Source organism: Hermetia illucens, chromosome 1, assembly GCF_905115235.1.
Source record: "Hermetia illucens chromosome 1, iHerIll2.2.curated.20191125, whole genome shotgun sequence".
Classification (NCBI taxonomy): domain Eukaryota; kingdom Metazoa; phylum Arthropoda; class Insecta; order Diptera; family Stratiomyidae; genus Hermetia; species Hermetia illucens.
The window spans coordinates 93,360,122-93,379,308 of record NC_051849.1 but is presented as its reverse complement, the minus strand read 5'-3'; the positions used below and the strand labels follow the sequence as shown (position 1 = coordinate 93,379,308).

Below are 19,187 nucleotides of genomic sequence, written 5' to 3'. Positions count from 1 at the left end.
AACTGTCTTTATTAGATATAAGCGCAGAATATACATTATAAAACTAAAATGAACGTTGGAAATTTAAAACAAGTTGAGAAACTCAAAGCTGCACGCTTCAGACATGCACGGCTTTGTGTTTTTCTTTATTCATAAAGACATTTTAGTGTGCATTTGTGCCATTAGTATGTAGCTCGTAATATATACATATATAATATTATGTGAGAATATACACTTTAGGGTGATATTGACATTCAAAGTCTTGAATGTGCAAAGAAGCGATAATTTTGACCCATAACCGGCAGACTTTCTCAGTAATAGTGCGATTTCTACCAAAGTTGGTACGCTCACGCTCGATGATACCTACGTTGTTACAATTCGTGGTGCTAGGATGAACTTAAGGGGGGTTTCGTAGCCAATTACTAAAAATCATAGTAATATATTATTATCAACTATATTTGAACATATATCGGTATGCAGGATATTCTGGAGGCTAGGCACCATATAGCGGCAACCTGATTTTTTTCAGATTTTTGGGTTTCTGAGAATGGATCCGGTAAAGCAGTCACTTTCGACCCCATGTACTCCCCACCTTTCCAACAAATATCAAAACTAACGGCTTCGGAAAGTACTTACCGAGACTTTTTATTTGATATTCCACATGACTATATTTGATGAAAAAAAATGTACACCCCCCTTTTGCATATATGGGGATCCCCCTTGAATTCTATGTAAAATGGTGTAATCCGCACGATTTGCGAAATAATTTTTTTCATCCCTTTTATGCTATTTCGGTCGCATGCAATTTGCTACCTTCAATCATACCTTATTAGCTTTCAAATTTTCAAAAACAAAAAAACTGTACATTTCTCGATTCTCTTTCCGAAATTGTATAGCAACTGGTTTAAAACCAATCTTCTTTTTCTAGCCTTTTTCCCGTTTACAAGTAGTAGTAGTAGTTTACAAGTCGTGTTCTGACAAAGGCCTGAAATGGATGCAGTGGCAAGGTTTCAAATCAACATCCAACATCGATGTTCACACCAACGTTGGCAAGTTGATTCTCATTAGCGCGAATTGCGTAACCATATAATCGAAGACGTCTTCCTCGTAATTTTTCCACGATCAGTACAACCCCATTTCCTGTACCCAGATATCCTCATTTCGACATTGTGGTAGATTTTAGATTTGAGACGTTCGTTGATATATCGATCACAAAGTACACCAGTTGTGGAACGCCACTTCACAGGTTGCGCTAATGCGTGAAGCAATTTTATAACGCAGTTCTTCATTAGCTGACATCATTGACCCGAGATATTTAAATCGCTTAGTAACCGGCATATCTGACAGTGATAGTGCCTGTTTCATGGGGATCGGTCGTCTAAAATTCAGTTTTATTTACATTCAATCTGAGACCGTGTTGCATGAGGCAATCATTCTATTTTTAGGTAAGTTGCTCGAGATCACTTTTGCTGTGAGATGCTAGAAAAACATCATCTTCATAACGCAGTGTATAGGGCGCTGGACGTTGGATGTCTTGTCTGACAGTGTCCATAACAAGAACAAAGAGGAGTGGTGAGAGGGCACTTCCTTTATGAGCACCAACAGAGAAACTAAGCGGTTTTAACATTTGCAACCCTTCCAACTTCACTTTTCGGATCGTGATAGAGTAATTCAACCGAGGGCACCAGTTCTTCTGCCGTCATAGAATACACCAGATCAGTTCATGTGGCACCAGTCTAACGCTTCCTCAAGATCCAGAAATGTAATATATAGAGAGCGATGCTTCTCGCGGTGTCTCTTAATGAGTAGTTCTTGACAAACCATTTTAATTCACGGTTTCAAATCAATGTTAGTGTCTTCTAGTATTGACAAGGCATAGATGAAATGAACACATAAATTTTGTACTATTTATAAATTTACTTCCCATTCATGATTCCAACATTTCCCCCTACCGATAAGCCTTTCATCGCACCAAAACTAGAAGCTATTACTTAATGAACATGTTTACTCATATATGGCTACACACAAACCATAAAATGATAATGAATTTATTTATAGTTGATACTGATGGGCGAAGAAAAACCTTATCTACCAGATATGGGCATAGTAACTACTTTCTTTATTTGTTTACAATATTTTATTTTAATCTCAGTTTTTACATTTCAATCTTTTTACACAAATTGCCAAATCTCCTTTTCTTCCAGTTTTCTGGATAAATTAAGTACGTAAAATCTTATTCAAATCGATTTAGTATTTATCTACTCTTTTGGTTATCTGTTAGCTATTTTCCTCAAAAACTGAACCCCACCTAACTTGGGGCAAATTTGTAGTTATATTAAGCAAATAAGGGGGCAGGCGGATTTCACTGGAGTTAGAAACAATTTATTTTTGTCCTTTTGATGAGAATGTGATCACGTGAGGTATCGAAACAAAACAAACGAATGGTTGCGTTCTATTTGTTGGAGATGGGGTAATCACGAATTAGCTAGCCAAACTTGGCTTTCCGAGATATTGGAACAAATATGTATAGAAACAGCAAAAATCCTAACGACCACTCATGGCGAAGTACTTCTAAGGCATCTGCGATTCAAATAAAAAGATATGTTCGAAAGATCGCCAAAGTACAAATATAATATCCAGGCTATAAAGTAGCAAAAGGTCTAACCACAATTTGAGGTGGGAATTCTCACTGGTCATTGTCGGCTGAACTTTCACCTAGGGAAGCTAGGGATATCTACGGACACTGCCTGCAGGTTCTGTGAGGAGGAGGACGAAACCTCTATGCACGTCCTGGGACAGTGTCCGGCACTTGTGCAAAGTAGGTCGATACATCTGGGAGAACACTTAATACCAGATGCAAAGCTGAAACTTCTGAAAGTGGGGAACATACTAAAGTTCCTAATGGTTACAGGCCTGCTTGAGATACTATGATCAACAGGTACACTATAATCAGTAAAAGGGGCACAATAGTTCTTCAAGGACGAGGTGCGACTTTACCTTAACAGAATAATAATAATAACCAGAATTTTTAGCGTGAAGCATGAGATCTACAGCGACTTCGATAAACTCCGACATGATCAGTTCGGGGGACTCCAACCTGCAACTCAGTAGAATGTTTTGCTGAATGTTGCTTAGATGCCAATCGTTTAGTAGTCTCTGATCGGTTAGAAGAATCTGGTGGGAAACTGACAATCTCAGTCAACGATGGGTGGCTTAGAAGAGCCGATTCGACGAGTATCAGTGTCCACACACTTAACTTATACTAATACGATAAACTAGATGCGAAGTGCTCCAGAATGATGTCTCAGAGATGGGATCTCTTGAGCTCGATAACTAAGGACACGTTTACTAAGGCAATTGACAAATGTAAAAGCATCTTTCGACATATTGCAAATCCCACTCGAACGCATACTGATTAGATAAGAATCTTCGACTTCCTTCACATAGTTGGACCACATGGGCATAGGCTGCTTCGCGTTACTGCTGTTTCCAAGGTTGATGGGAAAGGACGACATGTGGTCCTTCAAACCAATATTGGTACGATCGCCATTGACTGCAACCACGGGAGTTATTTTGAGTGCAACGGGCCTAACCTCGAATCATGAAGCCGAATCAGAGTATTAGGTAATTAAAGCGTAGATACCGTATTTCATTACATCATCGACGCACTATTTGAGCAATTTAATAAACCAACATGCCCAATGTAAATTTACTCGAGTAACAGGACTGCCTGAAAGGAGTTGATGGTGGACCTACGAACTGACTATACGTCGCTAGGGACCTACGAACATTTTCTTAATCTATAACGAGCAGCACATCGAGCTTGTTATAGAAGGTGTTGGTATGGTTCGTGGTTGTGCCAGTACGACACGTACCTAGGATTAAGCTTTACGGAAGCAAGGAAGCTGTTATCTGCTTTAACGAAGATGATACTGGAATGTGGAATGTAACCAGGAATAACGATTCTAGTACCAGTTCATCATCATCATCCAACACGCAACAGCCGGTATCCGGTCTAGGCCTGCCTCAATAAGGAATTCCAGACATCCCGGTTTTGCGCCGAGGTCCACCAATTCGATATCCCTAAAAGCTGTCTGGCGTCCTGGCCCACGCCATCGCTCCATCTTAGGCAGGGTCTGAATCGTCTTCTTTTTTTACCACAGATATTGCCCTTATAGACTTTCCGGGTGGGATCATCCTCATCCATACGGATTAAGTGACCCGCCCACCGTAACCTATTGAGCGGGATTTTATTCACAACTGGACGATCATGGTATCATTAATAGATTTCATCATTGTGTAGGCTACGGAATCATCCATCCTCATGTAGGGGGCCAAAAATTCTTCTGAGGATTCTTCTCTCGAACGCGGCCAAGAGTTCGCAATTTTTCTTGCTAAGAACCCAAGTTTCCGAGGAATACATGAGGACTGGCAAGGTCATAGTCTTGTACAGTAAGATGTTTGACCCTATGGTGAGATGTTTCGAGCGGAACAGTCTTTGTAAGCTGAAATAGGCTCTGTTGGCTGACAACCGTGCGCGGATTTCATCATCATAGCTGTTATCGGTTGTGATTTTCGATCCTAGATAGGAGAAATTGTCAACGATCTCAAAGTTGTATTCTTCTATCCTTATTCTTCTTCGTGTTTGATGCAACATGCAGTTTGATGTTGCTGGTTGATTCGTCTTCGGTGCTGACGTTGCCACCATATATTTTGTCTTGCCTTGATTGATGTGCAGCCACGATCTCGCCACACGTGCCGCCTGCTCGATCTGGATGAAGACAGTTTGTACGTCTCGGGTGGTTCTTCCCATGATGTCGATATCGTCAGCATAGGCCAGTAGTTGAGTGGACTCAAAGAGGATCGTACCTCTTGCATTTACCTCAGCATCACGGATCACTTTCTCGAGGGCCAGGTTAAAGAGGACGCATGATAGGGCATCCCCTTGTCGTTGATCGTTGTTGATGTCGAATGGCACATTGGTCAGGGTCAGCTTAGTCAGTCTTATTAATTTCGTCGGGATATCGAATTCTATTATGGCCGTGTGCAGTTTTACCCTGGCTATGTTATCATACACAGCTTTAAGGTCGATGAACAGATGGTGCAACTGTTGTCCATATTTAGTTTTTCCATCGCTTGCCGCATAGAGAAAATCTGATCTGTTGCTGATTTGCCTGGAGTGAAGCCTCTTCGGTATGCGCCAATGATGTTCTGGGCATATGGGGCTATCCGGCGTAGCAAGATAGCGGAGAATATCTTATAGATGGTACTCAACAACATGATACCTCGATAATAGCTGCACTGTGTGATATCTCCCTTTTTATGCATGAGACGGATAATGCGTCGTTGCCAATCGTCGTTTATTGATTCGCTGTCCCATACCTTGAGCACAAGTTGATGAACCACTTGGTGTAACTGGTTGCCTCCATATTTAATCAATTCGGCAGTAATTCCATCGGATCCTGGCCACTTATGATTTTTTAGCCGATGAAATGCATGGAATGACTATATGTTTTTTCACGGCGAAATAGTAGTTTCACCTGCCAAATTACCATATCCGTTAAAAAAAACAATTTGAAAAGCTCATTTGTTAGTTATAATGGTTTAAAAATTGAATTCTCACAAGGCAGAAAGGAATACGCGGTGGCGTCATCGAACCTTTTTACCTGTCTACGTGGAGGCATCCGGTTTAGTATTTGTACTCGTTACTTTTCTAGCAATCAGTCAGTTTTTAGCAGAAAAGTGGGTAATTGTTGCGTGAAAGGAGGATCATTTACTCTACATTTCGGCAGTAATAGTAACAGGTCATAGAGCAAACTCTGACATTTTTACATGAACGGTGAACGAAGAATTTTTGGCCCCCTACATGAGGATGGATGATTTCGTAGCCTACATAACGATGAAATCTATGAGCGATACCATGACCGTCAGGTTGTGGATCAAATCCGGCTCAATAGGTTACGGTGGGCGGGTCCCTTAATCCGTATAGATGAGGATGACCCAGCCCGGAAAGTCTATAAGGGCAATATCTATGGTAGAAAAAAAAAGACGAGGCAGAGCCTGCCTAAGGTGGAGCGATCGCGTAGATCAGGGCGGCAGACAGCTTTCAGGGATATCGAATTGGTGGACCTCGGCGCAAAACTAGGATGTCTGGAATTCCTTATTAAGGCAAGCCTAGACCGGATACCGATTGTTGCGCTGTTGATGATGATGATGCTGATAAAACGTACGTTTCTGAAAGATTCACAGGTCGCACAAAAGAAATGGATTTGCACTTAGCGGGATTCGAACCTTGACCACGTTATATATTCTGCAATATATCTTCTCTTTTGACTTGATTTAAATTTGAATAATAGTGACACACAATTCTAACACTATCGTATATTATCAATTAAGATCGGAGTTAAAGTTTAAAAATGTTGCTCACATGAATGCTCACATTGAAATGATCCTCATAATTTAAACCTGACTTCAAAGAAACTGAATTCTCTCGGACGATGGCGATCTACTTCTTTCGAAAATCTCCTTTCGGAGCAGCCAAGAAAGCTTTCTGCCGGGTTTTATAGAGTTATTACAGCAAGGCCCGAAACAATATATCATCGTCCTGCTTGGCATTTCACGCGGGAAATTAATTTTGACAGGTTTATATTTTTATGCGTAACTGTTAGTTAGCGGGCTACTGAAGTTTCTTGGCTCGAGTTGTGATGCCACACAAAATGGCGCGGTCTTTTCAGTCTATTTGAATTTGGTTGAAATTTCAAATGCTGATAATTTCAAAAACATAGTTTTTTTTTCAAAAACGGTCTTTGAGATTTGTTAGATTGCATCATAGAAGTGATTGCCGTCATTAGTGAACATATGGCGAGGAGTTTGTCCAGAAAAGGACAAAAATTCAGGCAAATAAGCTTTTTGTGGTAGATACATAATTATGATAAAAAGGTTATGAAAAAGCGGGCACTCAAAAATTTCCCCTGAGGCTGCAAAAAGCTTCGTTTAGGGGTAGACTAAGGATGTAGGCTGCTAAATAATTACACATTGTTCAAAAGGCCGAGAGATTAAAGTGAGAGGGACAGAGGAAGCAAGGGGTGTATTTAAAAGGGCATATATGTATGCACAAGGAAATCAAACTATTTACTCCAACAGGGCAGCCAAAGGTCAAACTACACCTTGAGCTCGCTATCTGCGGAAAAGTTATCGTTAAACAGTTGTGCTGTTGATGATAACGAAGAACGTTTTGCATTGGCATGCTATTTAATGAGACCCTATCCAAAAAGAAGCCTAGGCAATGTGAAAAGGACTTTCGATTACAGATTGAGCAGGGGAAGGAAAACTCTCGAGTGCGCCTTTGGAATGGTAGCAGAGAAGTTCGTGGTATTTAAATGTCCCTATACGTTGTAGAAATGCAGAAGCAGTGAATGATATTGTAAAAGCAGCATGGGTTCTTCACAACTATGTACGGAAACGAGAGGGAATTAACTAAAGGGCCACACACACCGACATAGGTGAATCTGCGGACACATGTGAGGTTAACGAGATGGCGGAAATGCCTGGGATCATGCCAAGACAACTTGTACTATACGAGAGTTCTTCAGAAGCTACTGTGACGAACCTCGCGACTGAAACCGTTTTGCGACCGGCAATCGCGTTTCACATAACTAGTTGGGAACTGATTACAAACAGAAGGTCGGATAGGTCAAACAATTGTAATGACCACTCATCGCTAAGTTAGTTAAGTTATTTTTTTTTAAGTTAGAACTTAAGTAACAATGTAATAGAGTAAGTTATGTCACTATCGAAAATGAAAAACTTGAAACTTGAACTCAAACTATTCATCTGTGTCGCTGATCTTCAAGATTGCATAAGGAGCTGTCAGCGATATTATGTTCATTTACAGCGTACAATGCGGTTGACTGTGAAATGAGTGGACATTTGTTCCAGGTTTACCTAGCAAGTAATATTTATACTTTGTGTGTTAGATTATTCACTTTAGTGTGATGCTGACATCCAAAGTCTTGGATAGCAGTAGAATTGTACCAAAGCGACAATTTTGTCCTATTATAACTTTTTTAATAATGGTGTGATCTGCACCAAACTTGGCCGCATTACGTTTTATATTGCTGCAATTCCATGATGCTGAGATAAACTTAAGGAGGATTCCAGTCAATTTTTAAAAGTATAGTGATATACTATAATGAACTTTATTTAAGCAGACATCGGTAAAGTTTTGTAATTTTTTTCAGATTTTTCGGTTTAGTAACTTCTGAGAATGGATCCGTGAAAGAAATTACCTTTTCGGGTGCCATCTTCCCATTTTGAATGAATCGGTAGAACTGAGCTACCTTTGGAAAGCATTTCATTTGATACCCCAGAAGAAGATATTCAGCAAAAAAGAATTTTACAGCTCCCCTTTAAATAAACGAGGGACGATGTTACTCACTATATTCACAATGTCCAACTTGGGAGCAAATTTCTTGTGAATAGAAGCAAAGGTTTCTGAGGAAAGGACTGTGATAGATAGACGGACGAACGGCAAGACAATGAACCAACATTCTTTTTTACACAAAATTTCAATAAGGTTAATTTAGACAAAAGACAATCACCCTAAAATGGCTTATTAGGAAGTCAAGACGGTCAAAACGGTAAGTTTACTGTTTGAGTCTTTGCTAAATAAATATTTAAGATTTGAGGGTAAAAGTTTAAATAAAGGCCTTACATTTTACAGTTAAGTTTGTGTTCGCATAAAGGTCGGGGGTATGGTTGAGCAGAATCAGTCCCTCCTGAACTTACAGAATTATCCATAAATGAAACTTCTCGAGAAACCTACTCAGGTTGTAACAGCTTCTTCGAATCGGAAAAAGAGGAGAGCAAAAAGGCAACGTCAAATTTTGCAGTTGAAAATGGTGTCAAAGCTGCAGGCTATCAAGAAAAGTAGTAGAGGGCACCGTTAACTAGCTTACGTAAGCCAGCGATTGCTTAATATTTCAGCAATCCTTTTCATCAACCGAAATGAATGACATATCAGACAGACCAAAAGAAAATTTTTACCTACTGCACATTTGGTAATGGTGCTGGATTGTTGATTAAAAAGACAATTCATTTACATTTCGTGTAACAGATTTCCGAGTGAAATAATATTATTCTTCCTTATTTTATGGAAATTCTAGATATCAACTCATAGAAGTTCTTACTAATTGTTTGGATGTGAGACCTGGTCAAGGTCTGCCATTACATTCTGTGAAATATCACTTTCATGGCCATATCAATGTTATATTAAAAGTGGAATTTTTAGCGATTATATCAGGCCGATTTTCATACAAAAAAGAAAGGGATGAATATGAAATTTTTACAAGTTGCTTTTCCGTATACTTACGCATAATATTCACCCATTCGATAGTTTACATAATGAAACACCCCGTGTTCTACTGCAGAAAACGCGTAGTTGATAACCCGATCAAAAAAGCCCATTGGCTGTTGTAATCCAGTTAATAAATCAGGAACGTAAGATAGTTCTGAAGGGTTTCCCATCATTTTGGCTAAGTGTTGCAATGGAGATCCCATCCAGTTGATAATGAGCGGACATTTGAAGTGACCAGCAATTCCGATGAGAAAATCATTGAAAAAATATCCTAAAACCACGAGATCAAATGATTCCTCCCTCATTAATTTCTGCATTTCTGGATTGTTGATCGTCAGATTGGACAAGTTTAATAAATTATTCGTGATATTCGCTGTCGATTCCATTGCCTCAAATAATCCTTTCTTTTTTTGGGATATCATACTGCGGTCCATATCTGGTTGATCCAATTTGATATGGCGAAATTTCAGGTTTGGCTCTTCTACCGGTATCGCAGTTACTATCGTTACATCATGACCGCGTTCTATCATCGGCCGAATCGTATTCATATGAATAATCAAATGTGACTTGGGGTGAGATGGAAATAGTCCCAAAATTCGCGCTGAATGTGATACGGTAAAACTCACCGACAACACTGTGAGTATAAGCATACCGACTCGTAACATTTTAACCGACTGGCAAGAATAACTACATAAATTGAACTTAAATCTGTTTTGGACAATCCTATTTATATGTGTATGGTTAGCGTTAAGATAAGATATTCGGCGCCTGGCATTAGATTCCGACGAAAGAAATAAATTGTCGAAATTGATATCAAGCGATAAAAATTTGTAAAATTCACTTATTATGGCGAAATAAAACGCTCAGAAATTATAAGTTATTACAAGCGCATTTCATCATTGTTCAAGTCCATGTCTCTTATTCAATTATTTTTCAAATCATTTAAAAATCAGCCTCTTATCATCCAATTCAACATGAAGAATTTATTTATGATCTGTACGGTTCGATAAAAGGGATTTAGATACATTTCCGATTATTATGTAGACATGTATTGGGGCCATAAATGGGGGGTTTCAAAATTATAAATGTATATTTCAAACGTAATTTGCCACTAGTGATTTGTATCACTGCGAATTCGTAAGGTTTTGTATAAATAAAAATCTTATTAAAATCGATTCACCGTCTTTTTTTTCCGGAGATGGAAATCTTTCAGATACACTGGTACATATTTTCCAACGTGTAGAATGCTGAAATCACTCCCTAACTACTGTCCTCTTCCTTATGAACAAAGTATTACGTGGTGGGTGGGCACGGTTCTAGCCTTTCCCTTCGTCCATCGATTGAATTCGTAATCACCCCTTTCTCGCTTCCTCTGCCTCTCTCAACCTGCATTGGGCCCGCCCCAGCATATCGTTAACTGCATTATAGTCTTCCTCGCGCGCAATTATTTTTCCAATTAGATTTCTGGTGCTACTGTTCCTTCCAATACCTCCTCTAGACTCTGCGATTCTAGGAAAATGGAAGAAAACATACTCCGGATCCTGCGGAATACCATCGCAGTTGTGACAATTAGGTGAGCTGTCCAGTTTCGACCTATAGAGGTATTTACAGTATCCCTATGTCCTGTGAGATCATAGTTCATCCCACCATGTATTTGCGTCCACACTTTGATGCTGATGATTAATCTGTGGGTCCATTGACCCTTTTTCACCCGTTCTTATCGTTGTTGCTACCTACTTACCGAGTCCTCCCTTTCAGCGTTTTCAACGTGTCGATCGGAGGAAGAATCACGATGTAGTTCGCTAACATTCCGGCTACCGCATAAGCCGCTTCATCTGAGATGATTCTAAAACCACAGCACACTCTTAAGGTGGTTTTTCAATAAACTGGGTTGTGTCAGCCCATGAACGGTATAGAGGCCACCACTTTAGCTATAAGTGGCCTAGGGTGTATCGCGCGCCCCAAACGTTTGGCATCATCCTTGTCAGGGTCATCCTAGCTTTGGACGCGTTAGTTCAAACATGTTGTGGGAGCTGCGTGAAATTCAACCTTGCATCTATCATCACTTGTTGGTGTTGATAAGCTTCCTCATTGCGATACAAGCAGTGGTTTGGTTACACCGCTTCGTGATACGCACCGCGTCTATTTTACCCTCCAGGAGTGCAAGACCTGCATCTTTTAGCCATTTCTTTATAGTACTGATTGTTTCGGATGAATGCAATTTCACATTCGTCAGATGTCTTGCAACAACAATTATCGCTATTTTATCGAACACCCGCGGAGACAATGTATTCTCTAGGCCCAGACCAAAACGTACTACACCAAAAACGAACTCCTCATTTCCAGCTTCTCAATTGTCCATCCAATTAGCCACTTTCGGTCGCTTTAATACTGATTCCGCTGACCACGTCCTTCAACTTCAAAATCCACGTCGGATCAGGCGACAACAACAATGCACTCTATTGCGACATGCAAATTCCCCCCAACAACGATCAATCGTCTGCTTGCCTCCAATAATATGCAATATGGGCAAGTTTATAAGGGTTAACCAAAGATTGGCTTGGTCAATGTTCACTTGCACCATTTCAAAATCACTAAATACTAAAATTTGGATTTGTTCAAATAAAATTGGGTTCTCGAATTTAGGGGAAAACGACCAATTGTTAAGTTATTTTAAAAATAAGCAAAAAGATTCATTTGAAAGGTTAATATTGTACATAAAGGAAGGGAATTATAAAATTGAGAGGGGTAATAGAGTAGGCTAAGGGTGTAAAAAAAAGTGAGAAAAGAGGAAATATTACACATTATTGACTGCATTCTCTTGCTAGATTGATCCCAATAAAGGCGGATGAAATACCGCGGAAATTATAATTTTTGTACGATTTTGGCCAAACTTATTATATTTTTTTGCCTTTAGTATCAACTTAAGAGGGGTTTCCAGCCAATTCTCCAAAAGTATAGTAAGATATCAGTATTTTTTTTTTTTTGTGCGTACACGGAGGTGGAAAATCTTAGAAAGACACGTCCGCCGCAGCTCCACCGCCTGAACGCCGGAACTACAGCGGGCGCGTGTGGGATTCATACCCACTAAAAACCACCCCCGGTCTCTCCAGCCCCGCGGGACCACCATTGAGGTATTACTTCGCAGGGTAGGTTTGCTCTTAGGCAAACATCCTTCACCTATTTGCAGCTTTCTTCCTTCTTTGTTCCTTCAGCAACTCCTCCTGCATTTGGATGATTGCGGAGCCAACCGCAATCCACTTCTCCTCGGACTCCAGCATCTCAGTAACCAAGCTCTCCGGGGTCCCGCTCCTGCCCAGTATCTGCTTTAAGCTCCTTCTCTCCATCGCAAATCGTGGGCAGTGAAACATCACATGCTCTGGATCTTCCGGTATGCCATCGCATCTGGGACAGTTTGGAGAGTCATCCAACCCAAAGCGGTGCAGTTACTGCCTGTAGCAACCACCGTGTCCCGCAAGGAACTGAGTAATGTGGTAGTTTGTCTCCCCCCGCTCAAGCCACACCCTAATGTTGGGAATGAGTCTGTGCGTCCACCGACCTTTCGTAGACTCGTCCTATCTGCGTTGCCAGAGATCAAGCGACTCTGATCTTGCCGCATTTCTACGCTGTGCACGCTCCTCCATACGTCTGGCATTGTACAGGACACTCATTTCTTGGGCCAGAATGTCAACCGGGATCATGCCTGCCACCACCAATACTACCTCATCCGATGTGGTTCTAAAAGCACTGCAAACCCTCAAAGCCATCCGCCGGTAAACCGAGTTCACCTGCTTTCGCCTATGAGAGTTTGCAAGCGCCTCTGCCAACACAGGCGACGAGTAGAGCAGGATGAGCGCCCCACTCCGGCTAGTACCAACCTTCGGCAATATTTCGGTCCACCAATATTTGGCAACATTTTTGCAAGTGTCGTGGTAGCACTAGCTGCCTTTTGGCATGCACACTCTCGGTGTTTCCTAAAATTCAATTTGGTGTCAATTATTACCCCCAGATATTTAATAGCCGGCTTTGATGATTGATGATTTTGATGATTTGTCCACCGACCTCCACTTTCACAGTGTTATTTTTCTGCGGTTCGTTATTAAGACCGTTTCCGTTTTCGCGTCCGCCCAGGTCAGTCCGGCTGTTTCTAGCCAGGACTTTACCGCTCTCACTGTTTCTGTTGCGTAAACCTCCACATCTTCTGGGTGTTTTGCTGCAACAACCATAGCTAGGTCATCAGCAAAGCCGACAATCGTAGTCCCTTCTGGGACGGGAAGAGCAAGCACCCCATTATACATGATATTCCACAACAGGGGACCAAGTGCCGATCCCTGTGGTACCCCGGCTGTGACAATGTACTCTTTGGGATCCTCATCCGTCCCGTACCAGGGAGTCCTCTTTGAGATGTAGTCTTCAACCAAATTCGCTAAGTATCCGGGGACACCTATGTCAGCCCTTTTAATTCTATTCCAGTTGGCCGAGTTGAATGCGTTTTTGACATCCAACGCTACCACGGCATAGCAGCCGCCAGAAATCAGTGCACCTTTTGCCAGGTTTACCACCATGTCAATTGCGTCCACCGTATAGTGGGTGCGTCGGAAACCAAACTGGCGTTCCGACAAACCATTGCTGGCTTCGACGACGGGTAGGAGTCTGTTCTAGATGACTCTCTCCATCATCTTCCCCATTGTATCCAACAGGCAGATAGGACGATACGACGCTGGGTTTCCAGGTAGCTTGCCAGGCTTCGGAAGCAACACCAACTTTTGCTTTTTCCACTGGGCAGGGAATATTCCTTCTTTTAGGCACGCCTCGAAGGTGTTGGCGAAAAGGTCGGGTCTAGTCTTCACTGCCAGTTTCAAAGCTCAGTTGGGGATGCCATCCAAACCTGGGGCCTTGTTGTCACCGAACCTACCACATATTTCCCCCAGCTCCTCCACAGTTACAGGCGGTATTATGCCGTCATTTAGCTGGACAAAAATTTGCCTTCCCCTATTTTCGTGGTGAGGGAACAGAGTGGTAACAATCTGTTTCAGGAGGCGCGGACAGGTCACCTGGGTTGATTTCCGCCTTTTCATCACCACTCTGTAAGCCTCGCCCCAAGGGTTTATGTCCGCATGGTCGCACAGCTGTTTGAAGCAGTTCTTTTTGCTCCTACGAATGGCTTCCTTTAGGGGGCCACGCAATCGCTTGTGTGCCTCCTCTCGACGTCGCCACCGGGTTTTCCCCTGAGCCTCTGGCAAAGCCTCCTTGCCTGAAAACATGAGGCTCGCAAACTTGGGTTGCCTACTGCAATCGCCTTCTGGGCATAGTAGCATCGCATGCTTCCGTCACCCATCGAGTGATCTGGGTGGCTTTCTCTCCTGCCGTACCATTCAGGGATATATCGGATTTGAGCACCGCAGAAAACGTGTCCCCCTCGAAAGCTTTCACTGTCCAGCTAAGCATTCCACCCAGCATTCTGCGAAAACTCTTTTTCGAGCTCGATCCGCCCTTGATCTCTATGCAGATTGCCTGGTGGTCGCTGTGAGTATAGTCCTCACTGACATGCCAAGCGGTTCTACTGGCTAAAGTGGTACTCACGTGTGTCAGGTCCACTATAGACCCCAGGCCCCGTCCCCGGAAAGTGTACGAAGACCCAACATTCGCCAGTACCACATCTAGCTCCGCGAATGCTTCGAGGAGAACACGTCCCCTGACATTAGTTATCCGGCTGCCCCATTCAAGAGCCCACGCATTGAAATCGCCTCCTATTATGATCGGCCAACGTCCTCTTGCATCCAAAACAAGAGCGGCAAGCATCCGCTTATACTCGACGTGTGTAGCGCTGGGTGGAGCATAGCAGCTGTAGATGTGAATGCCCTTCACCTTCGCTCTGATGAAGCCCTCCTCCGGGTGCTCCATTATTTCCTGGAAGGGTTGTTCTCCACAAGTCCATAGCGCTGCTTGACCCGTTTGGTCTTTGACCCAAACGCTACCACCATGGTTTCGGTATGGTTCGCTTAGTATGGCCACATCGATGTTTTTCTCGCGGATGGTTTGCGCGAGTAGATCCTGCGCTGCCTCGCAGTGGTTGAGGTTGATTTGTATCAACCTCATCTGCGATTGGTGCTAAGGGCTCTCCTGTATTCCGGGCACCTGCTGCTGTCTGCAATGTACCGATGATCCACACCCTCCTTTCCTTTGCACAGTAGACAAGTAGATATCAGTATGGAGGGATCTTTGAAGTCTGGGCACGGCATACCAGCTTCTGAGAATGGAACTGTGAAAAAATTACCCCGCACTCCTTGCGTTTCTAATGAATGTCAAAACTAGGACTGACCTCGGAAAGTACAAGTCGATTCCTTTCGTTTAATATCCCACGCAACTATATCTGATGAAAAAAATATCAATTGTTAACCGTTTAAGTTCTTTTCTAGTATTGGAGAACGATTGTAAAATTAAATCGATGAAACTAACATTACGACCGAAGTAATCGGCCATCAATATGAAAGGTTTGTACTTGGGGATTTCAGCAAACTTTCTGGCGGCTATATCGGAATTAAAACATGAGATAGGACGGTTTTTAATAAAATAACTATTGCCGCTGTAATTAAAAGATAGCTAAAACATATGTAGTAAATAGTGGCCTATAATAGGTAATCTTTCTCGATGGCATGAAATGATAGTAATCACTCCCTTATTTACATCCTGAAATGTACAACTTTTCACATATTATGGTATCATGATAAAAAGCACATGGTTTATCATTTGGAAACAAATAACGTCATACATTCGCATCAACTAGACATCCGCAAAGATCTCAGTGCCCGGAATGCAGTTGCCCATCTCCCAAATAAAGTTTACAATGTTTCGGAAAGAGGTCGCAAAGCGCTAGTTTCTTTTTTGAATTGATTTCTCATAATAAGCTAAAAGCTAAAAAAATAACTATGATAAATTACAACAAGTAGGTCCACAGTATGTTAAAGTTCAAGAATCGATAAGCATTCCAAAAACGAGTTTGTTTTCGATATCGCAAGGGTTGGCTTTTAATGTTGCGTTCAATTTACGTCTGGAAATTACTTAGTCTCAATGTTGATGAAGAAGTAACGGTATTTGTTGATAATATGGCATCGTATTCCGGACGTTAAAATTGGAACATAACACATTCCGAAGCGTCCTAAGAGCTAAGTCGCGCTAAAAAGAATTTTTTTTTAAGGTTTTGTTTATATATTTTAATAGGGTTTTGTTTACTCTATTAAAATCGGTTTAATGTTTGTCTGTCCATCCGTCACACGCATTTTTCTCGGAAACGGGTGTAGCGATTGACACCAAATTCGGTGGAAAGGTGGGAACTGTGAAAGCTCGTGCATCCTTTTACGTAGAATTTAAGGGTGGGGGGGGGGGGGGGGGGTTCCCATGCATGCAAAAGGGGGCGTGTCAACCTTCTTGTCACCAAGTATAGCCATGTGGGGTATAAAATTATGGTTAATACTTTCCGAAGCCGGTTTTAGTTTTTACATTGGATGGAAAGGTGGGGACTGCCGGGGGTCAAAAGTGATCATTTCTTTCACGGACACAATCTCAGAAACTACCCAACCGAAATATCTGAAAAAAATCAAGAGATTGCCACTATATGGTGCCTAACCTCCGAAATACCCTCCGTATTGATATCTGTTCAAATCCAGTTAATAATAGTACGTTACTATAACCACGAAATTTTGCGGGAATTTTGGTTATAACATAGACAAAGATAACTTTGTCAAAGTTGTCACTTTTGTGCAAATTCAAGGCTTTGAATGTAGGTATGAAACGAAAGTGGATATTCTCGCATAGTATATGCATATATTACCTGCTAGGTAGTAGTGGAACAAATGTCCACTCCAAAGTTTCTATAGAAGAAATACACAAAACCTTTCACACTTAAAACGTCCATTTTGCTGTTTCCCGACTTGGTTTCTCTCATCTGGAGTCCCGCGGGGTTCCATCCTTTCTTTCTTTCTTGTTTATTAATAATCTTGCTTCCCTATATACTTATCGTTCTCTTTTGTATGCGGACGATTTAAAACTATTTTCTATTGATGACCCACCTGCAGAACTGAATAACCTACAATAAAATCTCGATACTCTATCCGGTTGGTATATGCAAAATAAGGTTGCACTTCATGCTAGTAAATACTTCAAGTTAGTTATTCTGAAATCTCAACCACTTTCAGTTGTTCACTCTTATAGGATTTTGGCGTAACATTCGATTTAATTGTAATTAAGTTGACATCCTCAGCCCAGCCTGCATAATGTTTGGTTTTGTTTTTCGCTCATCTTACAAGTTTGCGAATGTTCATTCTTCAGTCATTCTGTATAAATCCTTCGTTTGCAATATTTTAGAGTATACTTTAATAGTCTGGATAACTGAGTGGTTAGAGTACGTGATTGTCTCGTATAGGGTATTGTAATTCTGTAGTGTACCGTTACGGTCTTGAATGAACTACTCTAACACAGATCGGTCTTTGTCCACGGCAATATTCCAAGTGCTGAAGCCAGGGATAGCGAATACATTCAATGCGCTTATTTTATTTTTCCCCAAGAGATGCAATTTCAGCACCAATTTCACACGTCGGAGGAATTCGGACAGCAGAGCATCTTTCAGAATTCCCTGGTACTTATAGAAGTCTCTCTGGGTCATAGCTTGGATGTTGAGGTCACCAATGCTATGTCCGGCATGCGGCTCGTAATGACCTTTGCGGACCTTTCGACACTGGTCTAATCCAAGCTCCATCCGAATGTCATGGCTGAACATTTCTACTATTCTCAACAGACTTCTAAGATGGTCGTTAGTACCAGCATACAACTTGATGCCATCTAAGTACATTAAGTGTCAGTTCGCCCTTAGTACGTAGGCCATACTTTATTGCAAAACCATTCCCTCTAACCATGAAAGGGCATTTAGCGCCATGCAAAACCAAAGGGGACTCAAAGAATGCCCCCGAAAGATGCCTCTCCGTACGTGGATAAGCTCCGATGTATTGGCACCTTCAGATGAACGCACTGACTATGTCATATGCCACCCTTCCATGAAAAACTTTATTAGTTTCGGATCAATGCGATACAGATGTAGGATATCGATTAGCCAGGTAGGTGGAACGCTATCAAAATCCTTGGCATAATGGATATAGCAACTAAAGAGGTTTCTTTGGCCTCTAGTTCCTTGTCCTACAACTACCAAGTCGATAATGAGTTGCTCTTTGTAACCCTTTGAACCGACTCGGAAGCCCTTCTGCTCGTTGGACAGAATGTTATTGGCTTCGTGCTGCGCATTGACTCTTCACCTAATGGTGGACGTTATGAATTTGTAGAGGGTTGGTAAGCAAAATATCGGTATTGTGTCTGCGAGGTCCTAGACCGTGTCTTTCTAAGGGATAAGGTAATTAATCCCTGCAGTGAGGAAGGATGGATATTCCTCCTTATTCTGTGCCGAACGACCATGTATAATGGTGAACTTTTTGTGTCAGAAGTTCTGGACCCGATTTAGACCTCGGCCCCTCCAGTTCTTCGAACTGCTTATGACGTGCAATCTGACAGCCGCAACTTCACCACAACACCGAAGTAATTCTGGTTGCAGCAGCGACATATCAGCACAGAGTCGAGATGCAATCTCATTATTGATGTGAAACAGAATTCTCGGAGTTGCTGGAAATGAATAGGGCCTGGGAATACCTGGTCTAGGCAAAGGATCCATTTCCGAGAATTCTTTAAACGCTGTTTAGAATTCGTCCCGAACCTCAGCTGTGGAGAGGTGTGCTTCGACGAGTACTGAAACTGTTGCCTGCAATGCGGCGTGGTGTTGTTGATGCCGCCACTCATGCATACCTAACTA

The 19,187-nt window shown here is 41.8% G+C and overlaps 1 protein-coding gene across 1 annotated transcript in view; it reads right to left on the bottom strand.

Annotated features, from left to right (window-relative positions):
- The window catches only part of LOC119661231 (UDP-glucosyltransferase 2-like), a 30,841-nt gene extending 20,816 nt beyond the window's left edge, over nt 1-10,025 (bottom strand). The window contains exon 1 of the mRNA XM_038070460.1: nt 9,350-10,025. Within this exon, the coding sequence (XP_037926388.1) occupies nt 9,350-9,999 (650 nt within the window). The 5' untranslated portion in view covers nt 10,000-10,025. The remainder of the gene's footprint in view (nt 1-9,349) is intronic.
- Between the last annotated feature and the right edge of the window lie 9,162 nt (nt 10,026-19,187).